The following is a 27,429-nucleotide window of genomic DNA, read 5'->3' on the forward strand; positions in this document are numbered from 1 at the left end:
ATGGAATCTGCCCTAGAAAGTAATTAAAATAGTAAAATTCATAAGAGGAAAATGCTTCCCTTGTACAATTCCTCTTTATTGGTTATGTACTTCATTATTTTCTTTGTTGAGTTATTGTCTGCTAAGCAGGCCCTCAGTCCAGCAAACCTCAGGAGGGACAGGCTGCACAGAAGAGCCTTTTCTCAATAACTGTTAAAATGCTGACAAATTGAACATGTGAGATGTCAAGATATGGCAATTTAAAATATACCCAAAACCTTTCACATCTGTGGAATGGTCTCAAAATGGCCTGCTGTTTCAGGGAGGTATTGATACCCATGGCCTCCCAATTAAAAAATAACCATATTGTGAAATCTGGGCCTGTTTACATATGCATGAAGTTTGCTGATCACTTGAGCACATGATAGTTTATTTTTCACATCACATCATAGAATCATAGAATGGTTTGGGTTGGAAGGGACCTCAAAGATCATCTAGTTCCAACCCCCCTGCCATGGGCAGGGACACCTTCCACTAGACCAAGTTGCTCAAAGCCCCGTCCAACCTGGCCTTGAACTCTGCCAGGGAGGGGGCAGCCACAGCTTCTCTTGGCAACCTGTTCCAGTGTCTCACCACCCTCACAGTGAAGAATTTCTTCCATATATTTGATCTAAATCTACCCTCTTTCAGTTTGAAATGGTGACCCCTCATCCTAGCACTACAATCCCCGATAAAGAGTCCCTCCCCATCTTTCCTGTAGCCCCCTTTAAGTACTGGAAGGCCACTATAAGGTCCCCCTGGAGCCTTCTCTTTTTGAGGCTGAACAACCCCAGCTCTCTCAGCCTGTCCTCACAGGGGAAGTGCTCTAGTCCCATGATCGTCTTCATGGCCTCCTCTGGACTCTCTCCAACAGGTCCATGTTCTCCTTATGCTGGATGCAGTACTCCAGGTGGGGTCTCATGAGAGCAGAGCAGAGGGGGAGAATCCCCTCCCTTGACCTGCTGGCCACTTTTCTCTTGATGCAGCCCAGGATATGGTCGGCTTTCTGGGCTGCGAGGTCACATTGCTGTCTCATAGTCATTTTCCATCCACTAATACTCCCAGGTCCTTCTCCTCAGGGCTGCTCTCAATCCACTCTCTGCCCAGCCTGTATTTGTGCTTGGGATTGCCCTGACCCATGTGCAGGACCTTGCACTTGGCCTTGTTGAACTTCATGAGGTTTGCACAGCCCCACCTCTCAAGTCTGTCAAGGCCCCTCTGGATGGCCAGGACTACAGTCAGGACTCCACAATTTGCCATCATAAATATGATGCAAAGGGGAATGAAGGTATTCATAGTTTAACTTCATACTGGGAAGGGGGATCTTCCTACTCTGCTTCAGAAGTCTGGTTTCCTCCTACCCTTCTCCATCCCTGTTACTGTTTGGAAAGAAGCTGGTTGTCAGCCACCATACTCATCTGCTCCCGCTTCCACTACCAGAGACAGCAAGTCAGCCAAAGTTTCCCTCTTGTGATCATCAGAAGCTAATTTATTACTTCATAGCCTCCTTTGGCTTCTCCGTGAGCATTCTCAAAATGGATTTATTCTTCCTCAAACGCTCCAGGATCTAGTCACAGTAAAGAGCATGGAATTCTTGTCCCCTAAAATGTTCATGATTTTGTTGCTGATGTCAGTGGTGTAACCCTAGGAGGAATATCTTTTGTTCTATGATAGTTAATTGTCTTGACCAAATAACCATCTGTTAACTTCTCTTAATTCAAAACACAGTAGCCTGAGATGAGACAACTTTTAACAGCTAAGTGATATAATTTAGTATCACTGTAATTCTCTGGATTCAGAGCTAAAGAGTTAATGACAGAATTAAGGCCAGGTTTCTTTTTCTGTTTCAAGCGCTGAGGAACCACCTAAGGGATGCTATGGTCATGTTGCTACTCTGCATGTCTTCAGTCATCAGACTTACTCCATTGGATGTGAATATTTAGTGGGAAAATGGTATTGAGAGTGATGATCAATTGCATATGTAGTAGAAAATGGAGTCTAGTTTCTTGGGGTGAAGATACTAATTGAGTACACTGCGTGGCCCTCCATTGCAATATACTGACATTTGAAAATAATGAAAGCCTGTTATTCCTTGCTGTATGACTATATTTTATTTGTCCAGGGGAAAAGTGCTGCTGGCAGTGTTGTGTTAGGGGGATCAAGAATGGAAAGCATGCTGCAGTCTCTTTATTTGGAGAACAGAGCAGGCTACTACTTCACACAGTTCTGTGAGAAGTCAGGGAATAAGGTATGAGCATTTTCCTACCCTGTGATAATTTAGTCCACAGTTGACTGAATGCCAAGTTATAGAGGGCAGCCAGACTGAAAAAAAAAAATGGAGAAAGTAAGATTGATGACTGGATGAATTATTACTTGTGAGACTCCAATCCCTCAACGACAATAAACTGTTCATGTGTATATTCAAACTAATGACAAGTCTTAACCAAGCTGTCAGATCCTAACTGTTTCAAACCTATTGGAAATCTGATTGTACCATCAGGGATAAAATAAGACTAATCATTCTTAAAAACTAGCCTTTAACTTGGCAGAAAAAATGAGGTCTTAACCCACAAAAACATTTTTTAAAAAGATGGAAAATCCACTATGCTATTACTCATGATAATCTGCCTATTTCTTACTTGTTGGGTTAGTGATGTCCAAAATCTCCAATGTTTTAAAAACGTTCTTCTGCTTCCACGAAGCTTCTTGGATTTCTGAGAAACATAACACTATTTCTTCTCTGCAGTCAGCAGATCCATCATTCATTACTGGGTGTAAATTGAGGATTGGTTGGAACAAGTTATGAATCTGAGTCAGTGTTTAGTGGCTTTGCAGAAATATTTAGTCTTTAGGGGAGACTTGAATGCAATCAAGATGGACATCTGTTTCACCGCTGGCACAACCCAGAATCCAGCAACAGTAGTTAGAAATGCCTTTGGCTACCAGAAGGCAAGAGCCAATGTTTCCAAAGCTGAATACCTTCAGCTAAAAATGTTAAATGCGTAGAGATAGCAATCTAAATAAAAGTAACTTATTTTTTCATCAGTGATAGGCACCCACCCATATGTCCTCTAGCCTTTGCAGGTGCCAGACTCCTTTGAAAATTATTTCCTTAAGATTTTGTCTACAGCTGTGGAGCCTATTTCACTCATATGCCAGGTCTGGCAGGCTACAGCCTGTGAAGTAAAGTTCCTTGGACGTATCTTTTTGGAACACTTTATTGTCCAGTGTTGAGGGTTTCAGGGTATTTTTAAGATCCAAACCCCATAAGCACATGATTAAAACAGAGGACTTGGGGAAAGATCTAGACTTCTTCTGAAAGATCTTTTGATGTTTGAATTTATGAAATGAGGCCAAGACTCTGACTGTAATGCATGTAATAAAAATGTAATGATAGTCTCAGTAACATATGTCAAGTACACAATATTTAATTGTTTTAGTTATTGCTGCAAAATGCTATTTCACCATGGCACAAATTCTGCATGTGCATTATCAACATTTCTTCTTTGGTGCTGGCTTTATGCCACTGAAATGTGGTTACTCTTCAAATGTTAACTACAATGTTAACAATTTTAATGGCAAATTATGCATACAGGATACAATAAAAGATACAGGATCACAGCAATGATGCCATTAAACATGTCCTTCTGCCAGTATACAAAAGAAGATTAAATCCATCTTAAATTGAGCTTGATTTATGATGACCCCAAGGAGCTACATAATTACTTGCATTGGAAAGGCAACCTTTTATAAAGCTGTGATATTTGGGTAGCAATAACTTAAAATATTTTTCATCCCTAGTTGTGGAAGAACAGTGCGTACTTTTGGTTTGACCTACAGGCTTATCATCAGCTTTTCTACCAAGGAACTCTTCATCCTTTTAAAATATGCAAGCAAGCTCAAGTAAGTTGTAAATAATGTGTTTTCCCTTCACAAATACTTTGTTCATTCCCTTCACAAGTACATTTGTTCAGTGTAAAGACTGAAAAGAAGATAGAAAGTAGAAAAGTTTCCAAAACTTGACAACCCACACCAAAGTAAATCTGGGTTGTGGACAATAAAAGAAGGCCTTTGGATCATTTCCATGGAATTTCTTGATTTAAATGTTAAACATGCATAGTTTGATTTCTAGGCTCTGCTGCCTGTTTCCAGTTTTATCTGTTATACTCAGTTTACCTAATCTCCCCTTTGCTACTCTGTGTCATATTTGGAAACTGTCTGCTTAGTGTTAACCTCAGAGATAATATTTTTTCTAAATCATTTAATTCTGCTGTACCTTTCCTTCCATCTCCTGTGTGGTTTAGAATTGCAGGTCTCACAGTCCAGACCTCAGATAATGACCTTAGTCATGAAAATGGATTTTTCAGTTGTCAGTCCTGTTTTTCTTTTCCTGATTGTCAGGGCATCATTATGCTCTTTACGTAGTTGTCATTCCCCCCATTTGATCTTTAGACCCTCATTTACTGTCAAGCGGAACTCGTGTGTTTCCTATAAATGAGCATTCCTAATTGAGCATGCACTTTTAAGTCAGGGAATAAACCAAAAGTGAAGTGGTTCACCACAGGCCATGGGTGCTGACGGCTGTCATGGGCTGCAGGATAGTCCAATGCTGCCAGAGAAGGAGTCTGCAGCAGTATGATATCATTAGAAGAATTCCAAGCAACTTTTAAAATCGCTTTGTGAAACTTTGGTCTGGTTTTCCTCTGTAAACCCTGTGTAGGAGTATATCCTATCTGCATATTTCAATATATGCTGTAATAGAGCAAAGCTACTTCACATGTTGTTGGGACAAATATCTGTAGAGAGCAGTGGAGAATAATCTCTTTGTATGGCTTATGTTACTGAGCATCTGGACTTCCTTGAATTTATCTTCTATTTCTACTTGGAGGTTTTACTGCGGCCAATGACAGAATTTTACATATTTGTCCAGAATTCTCACCTGAATCATGTTGTTTGCAAAGAAACTTCAAGCAGAGGCTGAGGCACAGATCCCTCCCTCTCTCCTGTCACACACTGGCTAACTTGAACTGCTATCCTATTTAGTTGTTTTCTCCTCCAGGTCTACTTACGGCCTGAGGCTGAGGGAAACTGACTGCAACCCTAACACTGACTGTCTCCCGTATCTGCCCAGGCCTGCGTGTGGCTAGAGATGCTGCTCACAACAGGCGTGCAAGTTAACCATATCTAAACTGTGTCTTCATTTTTATATATGTTTTGCTGCAGGCCAAATTTTAAGTTAGGGTCCATGATGGTTTTCAATTTGATTCCATTTCACACCAGCTTCCACTCTTTCTGCAGTGGTTGCATGACTGAAAATTAAGGCACAGGTCTTTTTTACTTATCTTATTTCCAGTGCTGGCCTGGTGGTGACAGCAGAACATCGTACAATCAGTGTTACCAGGCAATTGCAGAGAGCTACATACACATAGCCATTAAAGTAAATACATCAAAACGAAATATGTGAAACTGTTCCATTAGCATAACTAACAGCTGAAATGTAACATAACAAATCAACACATGTGCTGCAGCATTTGGTATCATTCTCAAGCTTGCCTTTTAAGGCTGCACAAAAATTATTCTTGTTTTCATTGGAACACGGTAAAGAGTCAAGCTGCATCCAATCTACAGGGTCTGCTTATGGAAGAGATGTCTTCTCAAATTCTGTGCTTACCTTTGGCACAATAAGATAGTAATTCCAAATACTCCTAAGAGAATGTGGATGAGATTCACACAACACATTGTCATATATATTTTGCTATTTATTACAGAAAGAGACATCCAGAGTATTCTGTATGTGTTCTGCCTGCTTCCTGTTAGAAACAAGATCAAACCTGGATTGCTGTGTATCTGCTACTCGTTGTTTTGTTTGTTAGGCATTTTTATCTCAGCTTTATGATCGAATAAGAAAATGTATTCCAAGGTGTATATTCATTCATCCAGGGAAAGAAACTACAGTGAGAATGAAATCTGTTGGATAAGAAAAATGATGAGTACTGGTATCATCCAGGAACATATATGGTTATTCACTATAAACATAAGCACAAGTGTGTAAAATAAATTGGGAAAGAAACACATATTGTAGTTTTCCATAAAAAAATAGTTGTTTAGAGTAGAAAATTTAATACAGTTATGGGAAGTACAATATTTTAACACCAGAATCAATTTAGATAAAGGGAGTTATCATTAATGTGAATTTTTGGGGTCAGACACAAGATTTATGTTAGAGGAAAGTGATGATGGGGGTTAAGGAAGTTTAGCCTTTCCATTTAAGACCAGCCAGTGCATTGTATTCCTCCATCATATGATTCTGTCAAGCAGCTGCACAAGCCCCTTGTTTAGATCAGAGCAATATCCACGCCTTTGGGCAGCAATACAAAGCACTTGGACTTAAATCTTTTTCATGTTTCTTGCTTCACTCTAGTCATTCTGAGACTGCTTATCAAAGCCTTCTCATCTGGGGATGAATTCACACCAAAACCTAAGGCCTGAACAATCCCTGATTTGGAAAATCATAAGTGAGGCCAAAGTCTTAATTTGAATTTCCTAAGCATTTTGTATCTCAGGATTTGTGCCATTATAAGTAATTTCAAGATGCAAACTCTGAGCAAATTTTCAGATAGGGTTTTGCGTTCAATCCATCACTTATACATTTATAGGAAAATGTATAGCTGGCAGGTAGGAAAATTCTTTGTGCTTTACAAAAGGAACAAAACATTGAATAAATGAAGTATGATGTGAACTTGATGTCACATGCTTAAGATTCTTGTATGAATTTGATAACCTTTAGTTTCATTTAATGTATTTTTTTCTTGTTGATCCTTTAGGAGACTGGCCAATACAACAGTTTCACTATTTCTCTGACATTCAGAAAATCACAAGACTTCCATGACACGGGAGTCAAAAATGGCTATGAATATTACTTTTTAAAGGATACACTGCCCAGTGATGAAAGCTGTGAACACATACACTTTTCCTCTTTTTTTGAAATGTCTAGAACTCTTTGCAGTTGGTTTTCCTGCAGTCCTTGCATTCAAACCAGTGCAGATCTACAGATGCACCTGAACCCTCAGCAAGGGACAAGGGGATGAAAGTTCCTTTTCATTTCTCCCCTATCTGCAAGTGCATGCATTCACTTTGTCACTTTGTGATGCTGTCCTTCTACTTGGTAGGTCAAATCCCATAGCAATGGATTCTTACAAGAATTTAAGCAAAAAGATGGCATCATGTCAAATCCTCAGACACTGTAAATCTGCATCCTTCCAAAATGAAGAGGCCATCCTGATTACAGTCTGGTCATTTGAGTTTGGAAAAGTACACTGCTATAGCTAGTTTAACCACCTCTAAATTTCTGCTTCATGTGTATTACCAGCCTTAACTGTTGTTTCTGGAAAAAAAAATGTCTGGCTTTACTATGCTCCAGTTTTGCATGTGAAATTATACAGGACTGGGGGCAGTTCTGCAGGTAGAGCAGCCTGCAAAGGCAGTCCCTAATATAGCAATATATTACAACAGTGTTTATGTGAGCAGATTGTCAACAGTTTTTGGCCTAAGATTCCTTAGTTTGGGCAATTTCTGACTCTGTAGGCTGATATTTTTTATTAGAGCAGCAAATATACCTGTTAACCCATCTCATACAAAATCATGGGGGAAAGAAGAATTCTGTCCAAGAAACTTGTGGAGTGTTTGGTTTGATTTTATTCTTAAAACTATGCTAAAGATGATCAGCCATTTAAGGAACCAGGTTAAATGTGTGTTAAAATATTGAAGACCTATTTTGGACCCTTTTCACCAATTTACAGATCCCTTGTGTGGTTTTATGAGTCATAACAGGTGGAGCAATGTAGCCCTAATGATGAATAAAATGGTTAACCCCCTCTTTAAAAAGTTTATTTTTAAAGTTTATTTTATTTTAAAGTTTATTTTTAAAGATACCACATCTTTAGATCATTGGACTGGTACCTTCTAATCTGGCTATTTTACATGTCTGATGCAAAATGATCAGACTAGAACATGATGTAACTGAAACTACTAGTGTTAGGGTCTTCAAAATAACTTCCAACTTTTGAAATCACTGTGAATCTAATTAATGCCGTCTCTGTTAAATTTAAATTTACTTGGTGATTTGCTGAGACAGGCATAATTTCGAATAAATGTGGTTTTGTTCTTCAGCTAGGACTCTTTCTGTGGATGTCCTCATTCTTTGACCTCACCCTTACGCCTGGGGGTCTTTATCGCACTGATAATGTAGGTCACAATAGCCCCAAACCATCTTTGCTTTCAGTGATTAGAGCTATGTAGAAAGGGGGGTGGAATCCTGCATAGACAGTAAATATACTAATCATAACAAATTCTAACTGGGGGATGGATGTCAGCCATTGTAGCCCTCTATTCTTCAGTGACCTGATACCAGGAGAGTTGATAGGGTCTGTTTCAAATTGTTAAGGTCTAAAGTAATGGGGATGTAGTCTGGTACTGCTGCTGTTTGAAAGAAAGAGTCTAATAAATCAGAATTTCATTTAAAACAAGCAAACATAATTATTTAATGTACCCAAATATTCTCCCACTGTGCTTGAAATCTGAACACAAGTGTTTTATTACTGCTTGAACACAGAGTAAATGTATTATTTTCTTCTTTTCTACTGCTTTGTACAACTGATAATTACAGCTGGATTTTAGCAACATAAGGAAAATGAGGATTATCAGAAACCAGCATTCTTCATTGTCAAAACTGTGTGATAATAAATAGGGAAGATGGGCTCCTCAGTGCCATCCTAAAGAAAAATTCTGATTTATGTTACTAACCTGATCCCCTGACCATATGTTTGAAAATTAGTTAGACTTTGACAATATGAAGAAGTGAAAACATTTATAAGTATATGAAATTTATTACGGCAGCATCTTTTTTCACTTGAGTTCCTAGTTGCAGTCAGAATTACGATGTATTAGAAAGATATTCTGAAACATCTTCTTCCAAGATATTTCTGGAAGAAACTGTTTTTCTCTGAGTTGTCAATGTTCTTTTTCATAGCAATTTATGAAATATTTAAAAAACAGGACTTTGAACAAAAAATAATTTGAAATAAATAAAAAAATTACTCCGTGCTTCAAGAATGAGCTGCTAGTGAGAAGGAAACATTCTCCAGGTTCAGCTTTCTTCTGTTTGTACATGTTGAATGGCAAACTCATAGTAATTACACATAGTAACCCTTGCTTTGGTACAGATTTAGACCTCAGTTGTGCAGTGGTATCTTCTGTTAGGGATCTTGTACCATGATGGAGTCTCATCAATATCAAAGAACTGTGCAAGGGAATCTCCACACAGAATGAAATCTTATAATTTTTCATTAATTTTCACCTTAAATTTACAAATTCCTATCTGTTCAGAAGAAGTAAGACACCTCCACAAATTGGCCCAGCACATATTCTGCAAAACAACAGTGCGACTTCATGAAGAGTGAAGTTGCTATAAGGTTTGTGGTTATCTGAATCTAACTAAGAATCAGTCAAATCTCCAAGCAAAAATTTCATTAAGCATTATTTTGTGATCTAACCATTTTCACAAGTAGGAATAAAAGTGGCAGGGAGGTCAGTATGGCAATAACTGAATTTTGGACAAAATAGTAATATTGGTAAAAGCAAGGCAGGTGTAATTAGATATATGTTCAGAATATACAGCAGGGCAGTGGGGGACAAATATGCGTTAGTTCTCTCCTTCGATAGACTGTGACCATTGGAATGGACGATGGCTAAGAAACAGTTTTCTGTTTTATTGTAGTTCCTTTATGCAACTTACATTGCCCCATCTGCCAGTATGGACATTGGACTTCATCAGAGTAAGAAAAACATGATTTATCAGAAAATTGACCCAGCTTTTGAGGATCTTTTTGACCCAGCAGAAGAATATATCCTCACTGTTCTGCTAGAACCATGGATGAAGATGGTGGAAGCAGACAAATATACTTATGGAAAGGTAACTGATCTGGATGGAATTGTGAAAAGATTTTATGTTGGGGAAGAAAATCACAAGAGCCTTCGTATGTAACCCTGTTACATTTATAGTCATGAAGGGAGAAGTATTATGGGATGTTTTGTTCACTCACTCCTTTCTACACTGATGCGTGAAGTAGGCTGAGCTTTCTGTGGGTTTATGTAAATGTGTCTTGAGTCACTTAATATCTTCAGCCTCACTGTAGTAGTGGGTTCCATGGTTTAATCATGCAATAGGAGGAAAAAATGCTTATCTTGGTCTGTTTGCAAACCCCTCCCTGATAATTTCACTTAGTGCCCTAGTTTTGTATGTCATAAGCAACAGTGAACAACTGTTATCTTGTCATATTCTCAATGTTGTTATGCTTTTACATGTCTCTGTTGCATCCCACTTCAGTTACATCTCTGAAACTCAAGAATCCTAGACTATTTGACCTCTCCTCTTACAGAAGGCATTCCATACTTTTGTTACATTTATCACTCCCATCTGTATCTGTTATTTTATATTATTTTGATAAGATGCAAGCAGTACTCAAGATCTGGATCCACTAAGGATTATCCAGTGGCAGAATCATGTTTTCTGTTTTGTTCTTTGTTCCTTTCCTAATTGTTCCTATGGTTCTAATTGCCTTTTGACTCGTAGTGAACTTTGAGTGGAAGTGCAAAATGTAAGCTAATAACCATCTGCAATGATTCCAAGATCTCTTTATTAAGTAATAACAACTAATGGAAAGCCCTAATTTGGAGCTCACTGGAATGACTTAATGTTTATTGTCATTGAATTCAGCTGCCCTTTTATCATGCACATGCTAAAGTGTCATGAAATCCTGCAGTTCTTCACAGTTAATTTAATTTTTTGCTCTGTGGAATCATTTTGCAAACTTTGTTGTCTCCTCACTCACCTCCTTTTCCAGATAGTTTCTGAATGTTTGAAAAAACAGCCTCAGTGCAGATCCCTGTGAGACTTCAACAGGAACCCCACCCTATAATGAAAGTTATTTATTTCTTTATTTTTTAACTTCTAATTAATTCACAAGGGGACCTTCCCTCTCATCCTGTGATAACTTAATTTCCTTAAGAAACTTTGAAAGTTTGAACATTAAGAAAAACCTACTAAAATGAAATACACTAATCCAAACACATCTGCAAAATATTCTCTTCACTTTTCGGCATCTTTTCTAAGCTTTCAGATAAACTATTTTTTCTAAGCTACTTCAGCTATAACTGTTTATGATCTGCAGAACATTGTGTAATTGATTGATGCTTTCATTAATCTGAAATTTTATTTACTTTCTCTCAGACTAGTTTTTACAGTCTTTTGTAAATGTATATTTTCCATGTGTATTATCAATACTAGTTTTCTAGTATCTATTCCCAGTCCTCAGTGAGTCAAGTCATCCACTCAGTATTATTATATTTCATTTTTGTATAAAAAGGACCCTGCTTTTGAGCACTCTCTGAATACAGTGTTTTCACTGCTTCTAGTAATGGAAGAATTCCTCCAAAGTAAGAATTGAAAATATAAACTTTTACTTTAAGTTAAGCTAACGCATGTGTCAGTTTATACTCCTTGAGTTAACTGAGGTATAATCTATTGCCCTTTCGGTTTAGATGATGCTTGCTTTGCAAGTGTAGTTACGTGCAAACTTCTCAGTGCCCTAATAACACAAACATCTTAATCAGAGCACGAAAAACCAGAACTAAATCCTTTTGAGTGCACAATACATGCATTTGTGAAGAGTTATAATACACAGACATAAAACGACCTGTTCTAGGAGGCACTAGAGTCTCTTTGTACTAGGCGCAGGCTAATGCTTAGGCACACTCCTTCCCAGCACAAAGACAAGGTCTGCTTTGTATTTTGTTCAGTCCCTGGCTCTACTCTTCCCCTTTGTTCTACCATACAGCAGGATATATTTGGCCCATAATGAAACAAGATATTTTATCAAGAATTAGGTGAGTCCAAAATTGTTTATTTGGGACATGGTCAGTATGTATCTACATTTTTATCTTTAAATGAAACATGAAAACAGGAGAGATCCTTTTTATTGTAGACTCTCATCCTGCCTCTATCTGCTTTCTGTTTAAACTTTATGAAAAATGTTCTGAATTATTTTCCTATTTACTTTTAAACTACGTTTTCTTTTAAAAGAAAGAATACCCAAAAGCACTTTATAACAGTGGAATCGAGTTACATTGAGCCTGAAGGCATTCAGATAACACGGTGATTAGTGTGGTATTCACATTTAGATGAAAACATAATGAATATCAGTCTAAAACTCTCTTCTCTCTCTTGCACATAAACTTGTATAATCAGACCACAACTTTCTAATCTTTGTAATGGGCATGCTAATCAGTATAACGCATTGTCTCAATTTTGCTAAATATCCTAAAACCTGCATTTGAATGGTTTAGTCAGCCGAGAGGGTCACCAAACTATTCCTTATGCAGTTACTGATTGTTTGCACATAACATGGAGAACTGCTCTAGTTATATACACATGGTTTCCTACTAAGTTAAAAAATGCCAAAACTTCATGAGTTCTAATCATGCACAATTTATTGTTTTAAGGCATTACCTGATATAGAACTAAGGAATGGGACAAGACTGAAAGTCTGAAAGCTTTCACCTTCCTTGTTTAGATATTATAGCATCTTTCTTGGCTTAAATTTCCATTTCTAGAAATCCGTGGCACTCTATGTTTTAGACGTTTCCCACTGAGACTCATAGTTTTAAGACTTGTTTTTCTGCTTCTCAGTGGCACTTTGAAATACAATTTGATGGTACAGGCAACCAGGTAAATCTGACACAATATACACAATGTACTATATACACAATATAATTTAGCAATTTTTTTAATACAAAGTTATTTTCTTAAAGATATAGTTAGGTTATTTAGTGGTGTTCTGCAAGAATCTACATGTGAATCTGAAAATTTTATTCTACTGGAGCTTTTAATTAAATTGTTTGTCACAAGGATGTGACTTCCAGTGTCTTCTAAACATCAGTCTCATTACTGGCAAATGTACTCTTTTCTATCCACTGTCACTGGCAAGGTGCCCATCCAGTTCTCCATCTTTCTATAATGTGTACTGTAGGGATGACATAAGATATTATTTTTATTAGGTGGAGTTGGTGGAAGAAACTCGACAGCTGGACTCCGTGTACTTTAGAAAGCTCCAGGCTTTGCATCAAGAGAGTGGTTCCAAGAAGGATGAGGTAAGACAAGTACCTACTAACAAAAACAAACTCTTTTTCTATCAGAGAGGGTTAACACTTTGAGTATCAGCAATGAAAGACTGACTACATGCCAGTTTGGAGAAGCAAGTAGTCAGATTTCTACCATTCATTTTGGGGAATGATTGACGGCCATTGTGTTAATTACAAATATAGGTCTTCTGTCAGTTACATCAAGATCAGACCACTCTATGATTGCAGTCAATGAGACAGTTTCCACTAAAGTCTGTGGAATGTATTTTGGACCCTTAATCTTGAGTAAATACCTCAATTTCAAGTAAATTACAGGTGTATATTTGTTTATTTGATTATGGAACCTGCATGCTGGTACGTTTAAAGCAAACATAAAACTAAAGCTGGAGCCTTAACTCAATGTATTTTCTCAGCAATCAAAAAGCTGTTCTACAGAGACAGAAGTTATCTAATGCAAGGATTATTAGACTGAGCAAAATATAGAGATGAAAAAAGCAGTTATGCAAGTGAAATAATTTCTTCCCTCAGAGTACTGTTACTGACACTGATCTGCCATCCTGTCCTGATGCCCTCAAAGAAGATCAACACTTGTGTCAAGTTCCCAAAGAACTGGCAGGTCCTAATCTATCTGACCTGATCCACAACAAAAAGAATTTAGAACAGTTCTGGGCTTTTCTTAATGAGCGTTCTGCTGGGTACGTTTCTTCCTTATTGTTATTTTACCCATTTCTAAGTTCAGAAAAAATCTTTGCTGGGGATCTTGGCTATATAAATATTCACAGATTTTAGTCTTCTTTTAAAATGTGTTTGTATATTTATGAAATACACATGCACACTGTTCAGACAACTGAATTGTCTTAACATTTTTGGGGTAAAAATTATCCTGTCATAACATGTTAGTCTTACAGTTCTGCTTTCAGTTTCTGCTTTGATTAGTGGCAAATCCCTGAGTAGAGCAATTAGCCTATAATGAGTAAAAATTTCTCTTTTTTAGTACAGATTCAATTTAGTACATTTTAAAAATTAAAGCTGAATGTTATAAAAATGTACAAATAGAAGACAGCCACATTATTGTCACAGTGTGAGAGCAACCACAGTTTTGTATTTGCACTGATCTGAACAGAATTAAATACCAGCTTGGAGCAGATACAGTTTATGCAGGGTTTTTGAAAAAGTGAGCCCATTTGTTTAAAAATGAAGTTCTAAACAGAAGTTCTAGCAGAAGTAAATGTGAGTTTGCCACCTTTTTTTTTTTTTTTTTTTTTTTTTCCCAAGCCCCACACTCATCTCTATCCTGTTTCAGGAAAAGGCAAATATACTTTTTAAGTAACTGCTAGCAAGTCCTTAAATTATTGTCACTTTCTTCCTTTAACCTGTGTTCCCATGAGCTGATGCTTCGCATATTGCCTCTTGCTTCTAGTCAAGCACTGCTACCATTTGAGAATGGATATTGGTCAGCTTTTTCAAAAGTGCCCAGAGATGGACATCTAGCATAGGATTCCTCTGGCCAAGACTCAATGTCATCACTTCTGCTTATCATCATAGGTTCCCTTTGTAGTCAGAGAGAGAAATACACACTTCTGGACACAATTCTAATTCTGAAGGTAACAGCTAAAACCAGTTTGGAGGGATCATTCCTACAGATGGCTATTTCTGCTCACTGACTACAAAAAGACTGTATATAATGAGTTCAGATGGAGATTCTTATGCAGTGCGTGCCTATGGTCAAGTGACTTCTGAGTTGTCTAGACCAGTGGTCTCCAAACTTTTTTGATCACCCACCCCATCAGTGAAATATTTTTGAGCATGCACCCTCAACATGTGTACATTATTATTTTTCAAATTATATATATGTGCTACTGAAGTTCTAATATTTTCTTCCTGCCTCTCAATTAATTGTCTTGCATACCTCCTGGGGTGTGCACACCCCACTTTGGAGACCACTGATCTAGAGTTCCTCTCTAACTGGGGAAATGGTAGGAATCACCAGAGAACAGGTTGCTGGCTAGGATGGGGTCTGGACAGATATGCTGAATTTCCTCTGGGACTTTCTGCCTCTCTGTTAATCACAGACAAGTCCCATCTTAAGTGATAGAGCCAAGCAGAGAAATGTTTAATTTATGGAGAAATTTTCTTTTGTAAAAATTCATAATAAAGAAAAACATTTGAAAAAGTCTCACAAAACAGTGTTTTAGAGTTGGGTCCACACCTAGTAACTCTGAAGTCCAGCTGGCATGCTACAGTAAAGATGCCGTACTATAAACTGAAGGGATCCTAGAACTAATGCAGTCTGGAAAATTTCAGCAAAACCCAACAAAAGTGTCATTTGCCTCTTCATCAAAATTTATGGTTGTTATTTCCCAATTGTAAGTGATCCAAGTTTCAGGAAGGACAGGCTGTGGAGTACCTGGCCACAAATTCTAGTAAGAAACTAAACAAAGTCCCATTAATTAATATTTTGTTAAATATATAGAATATATTCACACAATTACAGGAAAATTTGTGTTACTTCAGCTTAGTGGGTTACCACTTCTTAGTCTTGCCAGAGTAACTGACTATGCACATGCTCCTGATCCATTGAAAGGAAAAATTAGAGTATGCTAGGATAAGCCACCACTCTAAACAGTTTAAACTAACACACTTTAAGATTATATATTTTGATTTTTCAATAAGATGGACATATTTGATCAGTTGTCATAGGTAGATGCCAAGCAGTAACTCCATAAACCACAGTAACTTGGATCACTTGCATTTGGGTGAACTTACTCACATTGTGACAAACCAGCAAATGAAAGAATTTCAGTCTCAATCAAGCTTAGGTCTGTAAGGGTCTCAAAAGACTTTTGAAAGGGGGACATCTGTTCTTAAATCAGTCAGATGCTTTTGGAAATTTTGCTCATAGATTAATGCTTTGAAAAAGCCAGTCATTAACTGAATGGAAAAGTGAGCCAGATTTGTCCAAATATAATGTTTCATATTTCCTGCTGAAAATACAGTGAATGTTCTCATTAAAATGCTCACAAAACTTCAGCTAATAAGATACTATCAGAAAAGAGTCATATAAATTAAACTGAAATTGCAGGTATGTCACTTATTCTGTCCTCTGTTTGTCCTCAATATATGTTCTATTAAAATAAACTTAAATTGACAGTGTACACTCAAATAATTATGAACAACATATAGATCAAGAATTGCATATGGAGATTATTTGTCACTTACTATGAATAATGAAATAAGTAGTAGAATCAGTAATTTATGAGAAGGCAGCCCACAAAAAGCCCTGGAAACACAATTTACCATAAATTATTTTTGTCTTCTTGACTGTGGACTGACTTAAGCTCTAGCACTTCACACGGGGTAGGAAGGGGGTGATTTCTGGGGCTGATGTTCCCAGCTGTAATCTCTGCTTCTTTCTCAGGCGATACGAGGAGGAGGCAGAACACTGAGAACTCGTCTCTTGGTGGCTCACAGCCTCAGACTGCTTCAAATTCTCATCTGTTTCATTTTTCATTCACTCTGTGAGCTCTGCACTATGGCTCTGTTTCACAGTCCCTGCTGGATTTAGCAGCGGCACATTTGAGGAGATTACTCCTTTCAGGGTATGCCAGAAGGGACCCTAAATGAGATCCCTAAGATGTGTGTTTGATCTGCCTGTTCAGCAAGTGCCATGGTCTCACCACACGGTACTAGCAAAGAAAAAATGACATAAAATTTCAGTTCAATCTGACCTGGTATTTAGGACTTGAACACTTCGGTTGCTTGTGGTTAAACTAATAACTCCCTAGAATGTTGATGAAATTAACACAATATTGAAATAACATTCTGTTTAAATTTGTTTGTAGCATGGATCTTTTATGCTGGCTAGATATTGAACAGTTCAGAAAGATGCTCCACAAGGATAAAGAAAAAAGGGAGGAAAAATCTAAGGACATTAAAAACAAGTACTTAAACAAAAATTACTTCTTTGGACCCAACAGTCCAGCTACCAGAGAACAACAAGAAGAGGTACCAGTTACAAAACCATTCATAAAGAATAATCACACTGAATGTGACTGAGATAAAAGTCCATAAGCAGCTTTGTTCCTGCTTTTCCCCAGGCTATACTCCTCAAATCTTACCTATATTTTTGGCCAGAAGCCTGGTTATGTTATGGTTGTGGGAGTCCCTTCCTCCCTGTTCAGGCTCTTCCTCCCCTGTCCTTACAGAACATCTCTCTTAAACACTGATCTGAGGCCACAGCCAAAGAGCATGCACAACACAGCTCAGAAAAAGTGTAAAAATGACTTTCAGGCAGAGCGACTTGTTCCAGCTTTCTATTTCAGTATGCCAGTAAAGCCACAGACAGCAAGTCTGAGCTGTGGTACTCCGATATATCTTGATACTTAGGAAATTTACTTGGTCAAGCTGGGGTATTATTTGCCAAAGTCTGTATTCTATTATAGGTAGGGACAAATGTAATCTGTTCCCTTTTATGAAAAGTACATGTGAGCCTTGGGTAAGCATGCATTAAATGCTTTGCTTACAGTTAAGCTCATGCTTTGCTAAATCAAGGATGTAGAGAGATAAAGGGCTTTTGGTATACACAAAAGTTTATGTCATGTGTTATTGTATTTGGATTGCTTAGCTAATACATTCAGGTGGAGGATGGGGACAAATGCTTCATGATCGACTTTCAGCAGCAGTTCTGCTAGAAATACAGCAATGCGTCCAGAAGAGATTAGAAAAACAATGGCTGCCATTGTTCCTGGCAGATGAACACCATGGGGCGGAGGGACAAGCAAAGGTAATTTTTGAACAACAGCAACATGTCCAGGCACTGTTTTTTGTTTGGCTCATAATTTACCACTGGGATAAAATGTTTCAGAGGAAAAGCAGCCCACAACTCACATTCAGTTTACACTGAAAGAAACGCTGTAGCATGTACAGGTTGAAGCATTTAGCTTGATAACTGTGAAGGCAGTTCCTCTGAAGGCTTAGTCTAGCTGACAGTATTATTGTTAGATCCTGAATCTGAAGGAGATGGTGTTAACTCTGCTGCCAGCCAGACTGCCAGAGGAGTAAACTAATCTTTGCTATAGTGCTGTAGTGCCCCATATGCCATTTTGCCCTAGCCATACACTTGCACACAGAAGAAATGTTGCTTTGTGTAAAGGTTTTGCCCAAGCAGACAAGAACACAACCAAATGAGTGGGCTTCCCAAGCTGTATTCTCTCTCTCTTATATTGTCCGCATTCTCCCATCAGGAGCTGCAGTGCCTGTAGAAATGACTCCAGGACCTGTGAAATTCTGCTGAGTGGGGAGGTTAATGGCTACAAGCCTTGTTCCAATTGGTTACTTCAGAAAGTTGCCAGAAAACTTGGAATGACTCCTGCTGGCTCATTGGAAAGACTGGGGAATGGGCAGAGTTAACATCTGCCTTTTATGAGAGTGCCTCTGTGGCTGGGATCTGTGTAGGGAGATCATCCTGCTGGTGACAGATGCAAAAGACTTGTTTTTTGCACTTCCACAACAGCTCTGAAATGCGAATGTCACAGCAGAAGGGAACTTGACAGTTCCACCAAGAAAATACATATGCACACTGCATTGATTCATAAACTTGTTTTCTATCATCTTTTTAACATCAAGAAGGTTGTCAGAAGTGTTGTCAGAAGTGCATATGAATTGGATCCTTTTAATTGATTCAGAACACTAAGCAATCTGAAAAGTATAGGTTCTGATAAGACAAATTGTAATTTTAATAATGATTATGTTAGTTAAAGCAAAATTTCCTAATCCTTTTTAGCTGAACTCTGCCTCCTTTACAAGCCCTGGCACAAGACCATGCAATAAGACTAAGCCACTGTCGTGGTTTAACCCCAGCCAGCAACTAAGCCCCACACAGCTGCTTGCTCACTTCCTCCTGATGGAATGGGGGAGAGAATTGGAAGAGTAAAAGTGAGAAAACTTGTGGGTTGAGATAAAGACAGTCTAGTAAGTAAAGCAAAAGCTGTGCATGCAAGCAAAGCAAAACAAGGAATTCATTCACCACTTCCCATCGGCAGGCAGGTGCTCAGCCATCTCCAGGAAAGCAGGGCTCTATCACGCGTAATGGTTACTTGGGAAGACAGACATCATCACTCTGAACACCCCCCCCTTCCTTCTTCCCCCAGCTTTATCTGCTGAGCATGACATCATATGGTATGGAATATCCCTTTGGTCAGCTGTCCCAGCTGTGTCCCCTCCCAACCTCTTGTGCACCCCCAGCCTACTCACTGGTGGGGTGGTATGAGAAGCAGAAAAGGCCTTGATTCTGTGCAAGCACTGCCTGTATTATCAACACCGTTTCCAGCACAAATCCAAAACAAGTCCCATACTAGCTATCAGGAAGAAAATTAACTCTATCCCAGCTAAAGCTAGCACATTCTCCGTCCCTTATTCCATACCATTTATGTCATGCTCAGATCCCACAGTGTATCCTCACTAGCCACCCTCCCGCCTTCCCATCCTTTGATAAAATACACAGATATCACTCCCTTAGTCTTTAGACCACCCTTGTGAAATATCTGTAAAATGTCCATAAATGTCCACAAAATGTCCAGTGAGTTCATTTAGTCCATGACTTTGGGCTCCATCTTTTGTGGTGGTCACTGAGGACAGGAGAGGTGGTGTGTTGTGGGCACCAAAGTCAGCTCAGGTCCGGTCACGGCTGCACTTGCACTGCTTCTTGTAAGACTTGCCCTCTACTGCTTTGAGTGATTCCTGCTATAGTATTTCCTATAACATGCAACTCAAATCCTGGGTTACAACAATTGAAAGGTATTTCCATTACAATCTCCAACCCTGCCCCTTTGGACCAGATCATAGGGTTTAACATTGCAGTGAACTCTTCCCCTTGCCCCTGCTCTGGCTTGGACTTACTCAGGTCTGGAAGCTAGCTCATGCCTCTTCTTGCACCTGCTGTCAATGAGAGTAGCCCATGCAGTTTGGAAAATGCTGTATTCAACTCTAATAAACAGTTTACAGGAAATACATACTTCTAATGAGCTTTTAGTCTTTTCCTAACTCCATTTACGTCTGACTGCTCTCTTCTCTTTCTTATTGCAAATTCAGAGGATGAAAAGGTCTTTTGAAGAAAGTATTTTAGAAGAAATGAAACCAGATGACATTCTCCGCTTGGCTTCATATTTCACAGTGACCAAACACTGTGGGCATGCTATGTAGTCCTTATTCAGAAAATCTGCCCTTGATTTGAGGTGTATTTTTGCTACAGAGAAGCTGTAGGATCAAGTCTGTATTTCTGATACAGCTGTCTACAGGAACTAAAAAGATTTTATACCAAAAAAACCCCAACAAGCCCAACATTTGTTCCTAACATATTATGGGTAAGGTAAACCGATGGAAGAGCACAGTTTGACTACTATTGCCTCTTGTCTTATCTAACTCCCCAGTCTTAATGAGCATGTGCTCATTTATAGCTGAACAAGGGATGGCATTCAGTGTAAGTCCACAACACATTTCACATACAAAGATCCATACAAAGACGTATGAACTATTCTACCACTGTTGTCTCAATCATTAGAGTGCTGAACATGAAACAAGAAGAGTTAAAAAATACAATGATAATCTTTTGTTCAAACCATAGATAAGGGACATAACTGAAGATCTTTCATGCCACAAACAGGAGAAGAAAACTAGGATGTGGAAGGCAAGTGAAGTTAACTGTGTCACTTGTGTCTGTGGTTTCACTGTCTTTTCTGTTTGGACCTTGCACATCCTTCACAGTTTCCCTGCTGACAGTGTGAGGTCCAAATATAATACTGTCAAAAGCAGGTATAATTGTATTCGCTACAGTGGACTGGTTACTCACATTAATGGTGAATTTAGCTCCCTGCTGAATGTTCACAGTAAATTTCTCTCCCTTCCTGGCTGGAGAGGTCATACTTGAAAAAACCATGTCTCTTGTCCTGGGCTTTGGAGCACTCTTAACCCTCCTCAAACTGGTATTGTGCCTTTAATTCACATTTATCTGTATTTTGCATGCAGTGGACTTATTGGGACAAGCTGTTCATTCCAGCATCTGGTAGTTTATTTATTATTGCGAGTGGATTACGTGCAGACACAAAAGGGAATGTGAAGTATGCAGTGGAGTGGGCAGGTTTAATCATATCTCACAGTATCTGTTTCATTTAGAATTGTATTTTAATCTTACAGCACTGAGATAATATCAATTTTAAACATCTTAAACCTTTGTAATAATACATTTCATCAGATGTTTGCCAGTATTTTCCTCTTGAAGAGCAGTGAACTCTTTGTGATTGCCAACATACAAGTTGTGTACATTTATTCAGTTGAACTTTTATTGTCTGTTGAAATCAAACTGGAGACCCGGTCACCAATTATCCATGCAAACCATTAGCTCGAAAGGGATCCAAAGTGCATGTGGGTTCTGTTAACTGAGTTTTCCCTTTGTTTGTCAGGAAGAAGGTTATTTTCTATATTCTGTTCAAGATTGTTGACCCATAAAATAAGCAGTGTTCATATATTAGTGTAGGGGGTGGGAGCAACGTTTTGTTCTTCACTTCATGAATATGTCCCAGAAATAATTTTTCCCAAAAGTTGCTCAAATCCTGGTCACAGAGGATAATAGATGTTTAGAGAACTGGAGGAGGGCTGAGAAGATGCCACCTTACTGTCTAAGCTGAGTCACCTTTATTTTAACCAAAGGACCCTCTGGACCACCACCCCCCACCCTCTCCTAAGGGGAGGCTCTCATTCCTGGCAGGCTCTGTGGAGGTCTAACCCTAAGCATAACTAAGTATAATGCCTGTTTTTAAGAGAAGCTGCAGAAAGACCTTCAGCTTAGAATCAGGTTAGATTTCCAGGACAGTCTGCAACAACTATAAATGTTTCTGTCCCATGTTGACCATTGAACAGCACTCAATCCCTCCAGGATTTCAAGAGTTTTATACCACTGTTAGAAGACAGTTTTCATTCATCCATCTGATAACAAAGGGGAGTTGTTTGGCTTGCTCCTCGGTGACAGCACAAGAACTGTTTGTTCATGAAGGCAGGCCAGCCTGAACTTCATTTCAAACTGTCCCTGTATAAGCCATCTTTCTTTCTCCACCCTTTCCTGGCTGTCTACTGCTCTGTGCTTTGCAGCATGAGGATTTCCAAAATGTCTTGATGACTTTAAATTCTATTTTATTACTGGTAGCTTTATTCCACAGAGAGCAAACTCTCCAGCTTCTGTTGGTGATCATAGCAACACATTTCAAAGCTCATTCTGTTGGTGAGATCCTTGTCAGAAGCATTTTACAACTTTAAGCTATGTGGTCTGTCTGTTCCTTTTTCTTTGTTGTTTGTTTGCACAAAACTCAAACCGTTCTCTAGAAAAGTAGCCTGTTGCCATAATCAATAACAATAGCTGTTTCCATACTTTATAGTATGTAGTCATATGGTCTAAATCATTGTCAGTCATTTCCTCTCCCATCACGTCTTCCAAAAAATGTTGCCCAAACCAAACTGGAAAAAAAAAAAAAAAAAGAAAAAAGAAGGAAAGAAATGAAACCTTGCCACATTCTATTGTATCCATGTCATAAACTCATAAACTACTGAAAGTTAGGGTCAGTGCAAAGATAAAAATCAGACAGTTTACGCTAACTAATGCCTTTGTTATTGCTTTTTGAAACAAAGTTTATTTGGTGCATTTACTTCTTCTTTTGACAGCATGTGGACAATAAGTGGGTTTCTTCATCTAGTGAAATAATTCCTTTCCGCAAAGCACTGTTGAATCCAGTGACAGCAAATCAGTTTCAACGCTTTGTGTCACTGAAAGGAGACCTACTGGAGAATGGAGTGCTCTTTTGGCAAGAGGTACAGAAGTATAAGGTATGGTGGTAAAATGGAGCAAGGGGATTATAATTCAATTTGTAAGCAAATGCATCCATTACTTATATTAGGAGAATTTTAACAAGAATATCTCTAGGCATTTTCTTGTTCATAGTAAAACCTCTTTCACTGTTTAAACTGTTTTTACTTCGATGAAAATCCTTACTACTTAAGGATAGCTATTTTAATGTCTTGAATGTATTATTCCTGTATTTCTTCATGCTTCTTCAAACTGTAACATTCTTCTGAATCTCTAAAGGGACACTACGAGCCAGCTAATGCCCAGATTTTGGTATACATCTGCTGAGCAGTAGAAAATATGCAAGTGTTAAAATGTTCATTCTGTCTTTATAGTTACATACTGTTAAATAATGGGATTATTGCTGAATTTGGTAATCACTCAAAATCAGAGAAAACTTTTAAATTCTATCAAATGTATAGATGTAAAGATAGCATCTACCCAAAAAGCTTTTATGTACAACACAGACCACAGCTCCCTTGCACTCTGTACATTTGACTGCATCTGAGGATGTGGCCAAGGCGAAACGTGATGGGGAATTCCAGCAGGAATTGCCTCTCTCCCACATACATACCCCTTTGTGAAATTGCAGCTGCATGGGGTGAAACACAGTGGGAAAACTCTGGAGTGAGCCTTTAAATCACACTGCAGACTCCTAGTAGCACCTGGACCGAATGCAGGGGCACCACAGATCTTTGACTTGTTCCTCACTCCCTTTGCCTCTGGGATATTGCTGATGCAAAAGTGCTATCGGTGTGCTGAACCTCTCCTGGGCTCCTGACCACAGCCTGTGCGCACATGGCAGGCAGGGAGCATGAGGTTAGCTAACACGCTCAGAAATCAGGAGATAAACACAGTTGATGCCGCAGTAGCACTTGGAGATCCTGCTACGGGCATGTGGGTGTATTTTCACTGTTTAATTTTATGCACTTGAATTTGGGGTCTGCTTTAGAAGCTGAAGCAACTCTGTTTCCAGGGGACAATCCCTAAGTGAGGACTCATCAGCTGAAACGCTCTCTGGGGCTGCTGCTATCTCTCTCTTGGTTACAGAGTGACTAGCTTAGGCTAGAAACTTGACATAAAGGCATCTGAAGTTCCATGACATAAATCCTTCTTGAAATATTTGGTGTTTTTTCAGATTTGTGACTCTTTATTGCTACATTGTGCAGGATGTGGAAACTTTCTGTAAATTTATGTGGAGTGTATTTTAGATTGTTTTCTTTGTGGATCTGCTCTCTGAAGAAAGCCTTCATTGTTTTATGTCCCACCCCCTCTCCTTCATTTATGTTAATTTTATTTGTCTTCTTATCAAGAAAAAGTACAGTCTGACCATATTTCTACATGCATGCAATTTGTCATGGTTGGCAGTTGATGCTCTTTATAGAAGCAAAGGGCTGGAGTAGTAGGAGTGTTGTGGGTCAGGCTGAACTGGAGGAATATTGCCAAAGACGTGGGCAGCACTTTGCACAGTGCAAACTTGTATTGTCTGAGCCCTATCATGTCATCAGATTAGACAGAACTCCTTTTAGAAGTCAATGACTGCATTGCTCCTTGTAACCCATGGGCTGGCAGCACATCTTGGGACAATCAAAAAACAATTCTTTTTTTAAAATCAAATATGAAGAAATATAACTCTGAGGATCACTTCCATCTGTTCCTCTATGTTCATGTCTCATCCCTCTTCATATCATATGGCTTGTTTGTCTTCCCTCTTACTACAGCTCTCTGCCTTTCCTTCTGTGCTAGATGAGCAAAGGAAGCCACGATATATTCTTAGGATATATTGAAAATGGTTTTGTATTGCCTTACTTTCTTCATTGTAGCTGTTATCATTCTTTTTTTCCTGAACAAAACTAAAAAGTATTCATAATAAAACAAGCCAGCTCTTTCACATACCACATTTCTGGTTAAAAGCCCTGTTTTTAATTTCTTTGCAAAGTAAATATGCAGCCTCCTATACCAAAACTAAATGCACATTCTTCATTTAGAGAGCTCTCTTCCTGAAAATTCTCTAGAGTGCTCGTTGTGTCTTTAGTAGATATATGTGATAATCTCCTAGTGTTATAGAAATTTCTTGATGTTTATGGATAGATGGAAAGTTTGTGTTTCAAAGCATTTGAAGGAAGTTCTTTGAATTATTCTTCCTTCTTGTCAAAGTCCAATGGTAGCATCATCAGAGTATGAAAACACAGTAATAACAGATTTTACAATAACAATAACATTAAAAAAAGTAGAAAACCCCCAGTGTTTCTCTGAGATCTCACACTTGTAAGTTCAGGTTTGGTTTGTATTCTGTTCTGCACAGAGTTATGTCAAACACTGAGGTTTTGGGAAACTAGAAAATCTTAATGAATGGGGAAACTAGAAGATTTCAATGAATGGAAGATTGTACTGGTAGCTGAAATTTTCCCCTCTGGTGCCAACACTCCTGGTTATACACTGTACCCTCTAAATAATTCCCCTCTTTTCTTGGAGTATTTAGAGCATTTCTTTGTCTTTCAGTTATCACGGCTATGCTAGTCATAGCAGGCTCATTGTGAGAATCAGTGCATTTCACACCTGTACGTGAGGTTCTCTTTTCAGAAATACCTCCTATTTGCCAGTAATGTACTTAGACTGAATGCAGGATAAAAACTATCCTTTTCCATCGGAACATGCAGGCAGAGATTATCACCTAAAAGCAATTGCTATATATCTGCATTTGCAAACCAGAAGTCCCACTCATGTCTTCACTATGTCTTTGGCCATGAACATTTGCTATGAGAATTTTATTCTACATACTGAAGGAACCTATTGTATAATTATTTTTATATGACTATTACTCTTTGATCACTGGGCCCCTGTAAAGGATCTTGCATCTCTCTCTCCATTGACTGAAAATGCTATTTTTTGTCTTTCAGGACTTGTGCCATTCTCATTGTGATGATGCCACAGTCCAGAAAAAGATTACAGCTATTATCAAACGCTTTATTAATTCTGCTGTACCCCCAGCTTTGCAGATTGACATCCCAACTGAACAAGCAAAGAAGATTTTGGAGCACAGGAAAGAACTAGGACCTTACATTTTTAGAGAGGCACAGGTAAGAAGCTGGGAGAACATCTGTAACAGCTCTGGCTAGAATCTCTGTGCTTGATTTTAAGGACAGTCTGTGTTGTTTTTGTGACAATATGGACTCCATACATAAGCCTAGGCATGCAAGAGAACATTATGGTCATGCATTTCAATGAAGACTGTATGGTGGAGATGACAGAGAGGCTTCAGATATTTACTGCTCAATAAACTGGGCAATCTCTGCCAGCTAGTTGATCCTGCAAAGGTGTTATCCAGGTGTGTGTTAGGAATTCTAGCAGTAGAAATGAATTCTGTCTCTGTTTTTAATTGCTTGTTCTTTACCACTTTGTTAATGTTAGAGAAGTAATTTGTAGTTTGAAAGTTTGTAGTTTTTGTAGTTTATGAAAAAACATAGATGTGAGTAAAGCACAAAGACAGATTAACTTACTGAATGCTTTTCCCTTCTTTATTACAGAAAGTCGTATTAAATGGCTGTAGACAATTTTCTCTCTGATCTTTGTACTAATCAGACTGAACAGCAATTTGTGAACCTTTACTACAGACTTACTATTTTCTTATTCCTCATTACTGTCTTCTCTGACATATCTTCTAGACCCAAGAAAGCTAATTCCTCTTCCTTTTCCTATAAAATTGCCACCAACACCTTTAAACATCAACTGTGAGTCCATAAAGTGTTTGGATCACAGAAGATGAATGGTTTGTCAGAGAAAAGGGTTCATATAGATCCTAAGAGAAATAAGAAGTCTCATTTCAGCCTGTATAAACCCCAGTGAACTCCAGAAATGTGGCACAGAACCAAGGGAAGAACTTGGCCAAAAAGCTGTGACTGGAACATGACAGCGACTCACATGTCACTTTCAAGTCTGTTGAGCCAGAAGCAGTGAGGTGCTGAGCATGCTCGGCTCCTTTGAAGCCAAGTTCTCAATGAGAATTAAACATCTAAATAAATTGAAAAATGTGAGCCTTAGTACGTGCAGCAACAGAATTCACTGAGCCCCTCTGTTTGCTTTTCTAAAATTGTTTTTCTTATTCTAGTTCAAAAAAGACCCTGTGAGAGATTATATCATTTAAAAATTATCCAAGATTTGCTCATAGATCTGTAATGTGGTTTAAGAGCCTTTCCAGAGGCAAAAAAGTATTTCCTTTCTCTTAAGGAGGGGAAAAAACCCCTCTCCCTAATGAACTGAATATTTGAAATACTTGAGCAGAACAGTGGTGCAAAAGCAATTTTACTGGTGTATATTTTATCAGG

At 38.5% G+C, this 27,429-nt stretch overlaps 1 protein-coding gene across 1 annotated transcript in view; it reads left to right on the plus strand.

Moving 5' to 3' along the window:
- Positions 1-27,429, plus strand: part of RGS22 (regulator of G protein signaling 22) — a 62,018-nt gene that overhangs the window by 26,646 nt on the left and 7,943 nt on the right. The window contains exons 13-22 of the mRNA XM_074846833.1: positions 2,141-2,266; positions 3,820-3,921; positions 9,794-9,988; positions 13,132-13,224; positions 13,744-13,910; positions 17,058-17,220; positions 17,840-17,998; positions 20,837-20,899; positions 22,924-23,085; positions 26,005-26,184. Of these exons, the coding sequence (XP_074702934.1) occupies positions 2,141-2,266; positions 3,820-3,921; positions 9,794-9,988; positions 13,132-13,224; positions 13,744-13,910; positions 17,058-17,220; positions 17,840-17,998; positions 20,837-20,899; positions 22,924-23,085; positions 26,005-26,184 (1,410 nt within the window). The remainder of the gene's footprint in view (positions 1-2,140; positions 2,267-3,819; positions 3,922-9,793; positions 9,989-13,131; positions 13,225-13,743; positions 13,911-17,057; positions 17,221-17,839; positions 17,999-20,836; positions 20,900-22,923; positions 23,086-26,004; positions 26,185-27,429) is intronic.

This window comes from Strix aluco, chromosome 1 (genome assembly GCF_031877795.1).
Source record: "Strix aluco isolate bStrAlu1 chromosome 1, bStrAlu1.hap1, whole genome shotgun sequence".
NCBI lineage: Eukaryota > Metazoa > Chordata > Aves > Strigiformes > Strigidae > Strix > Strix aluco.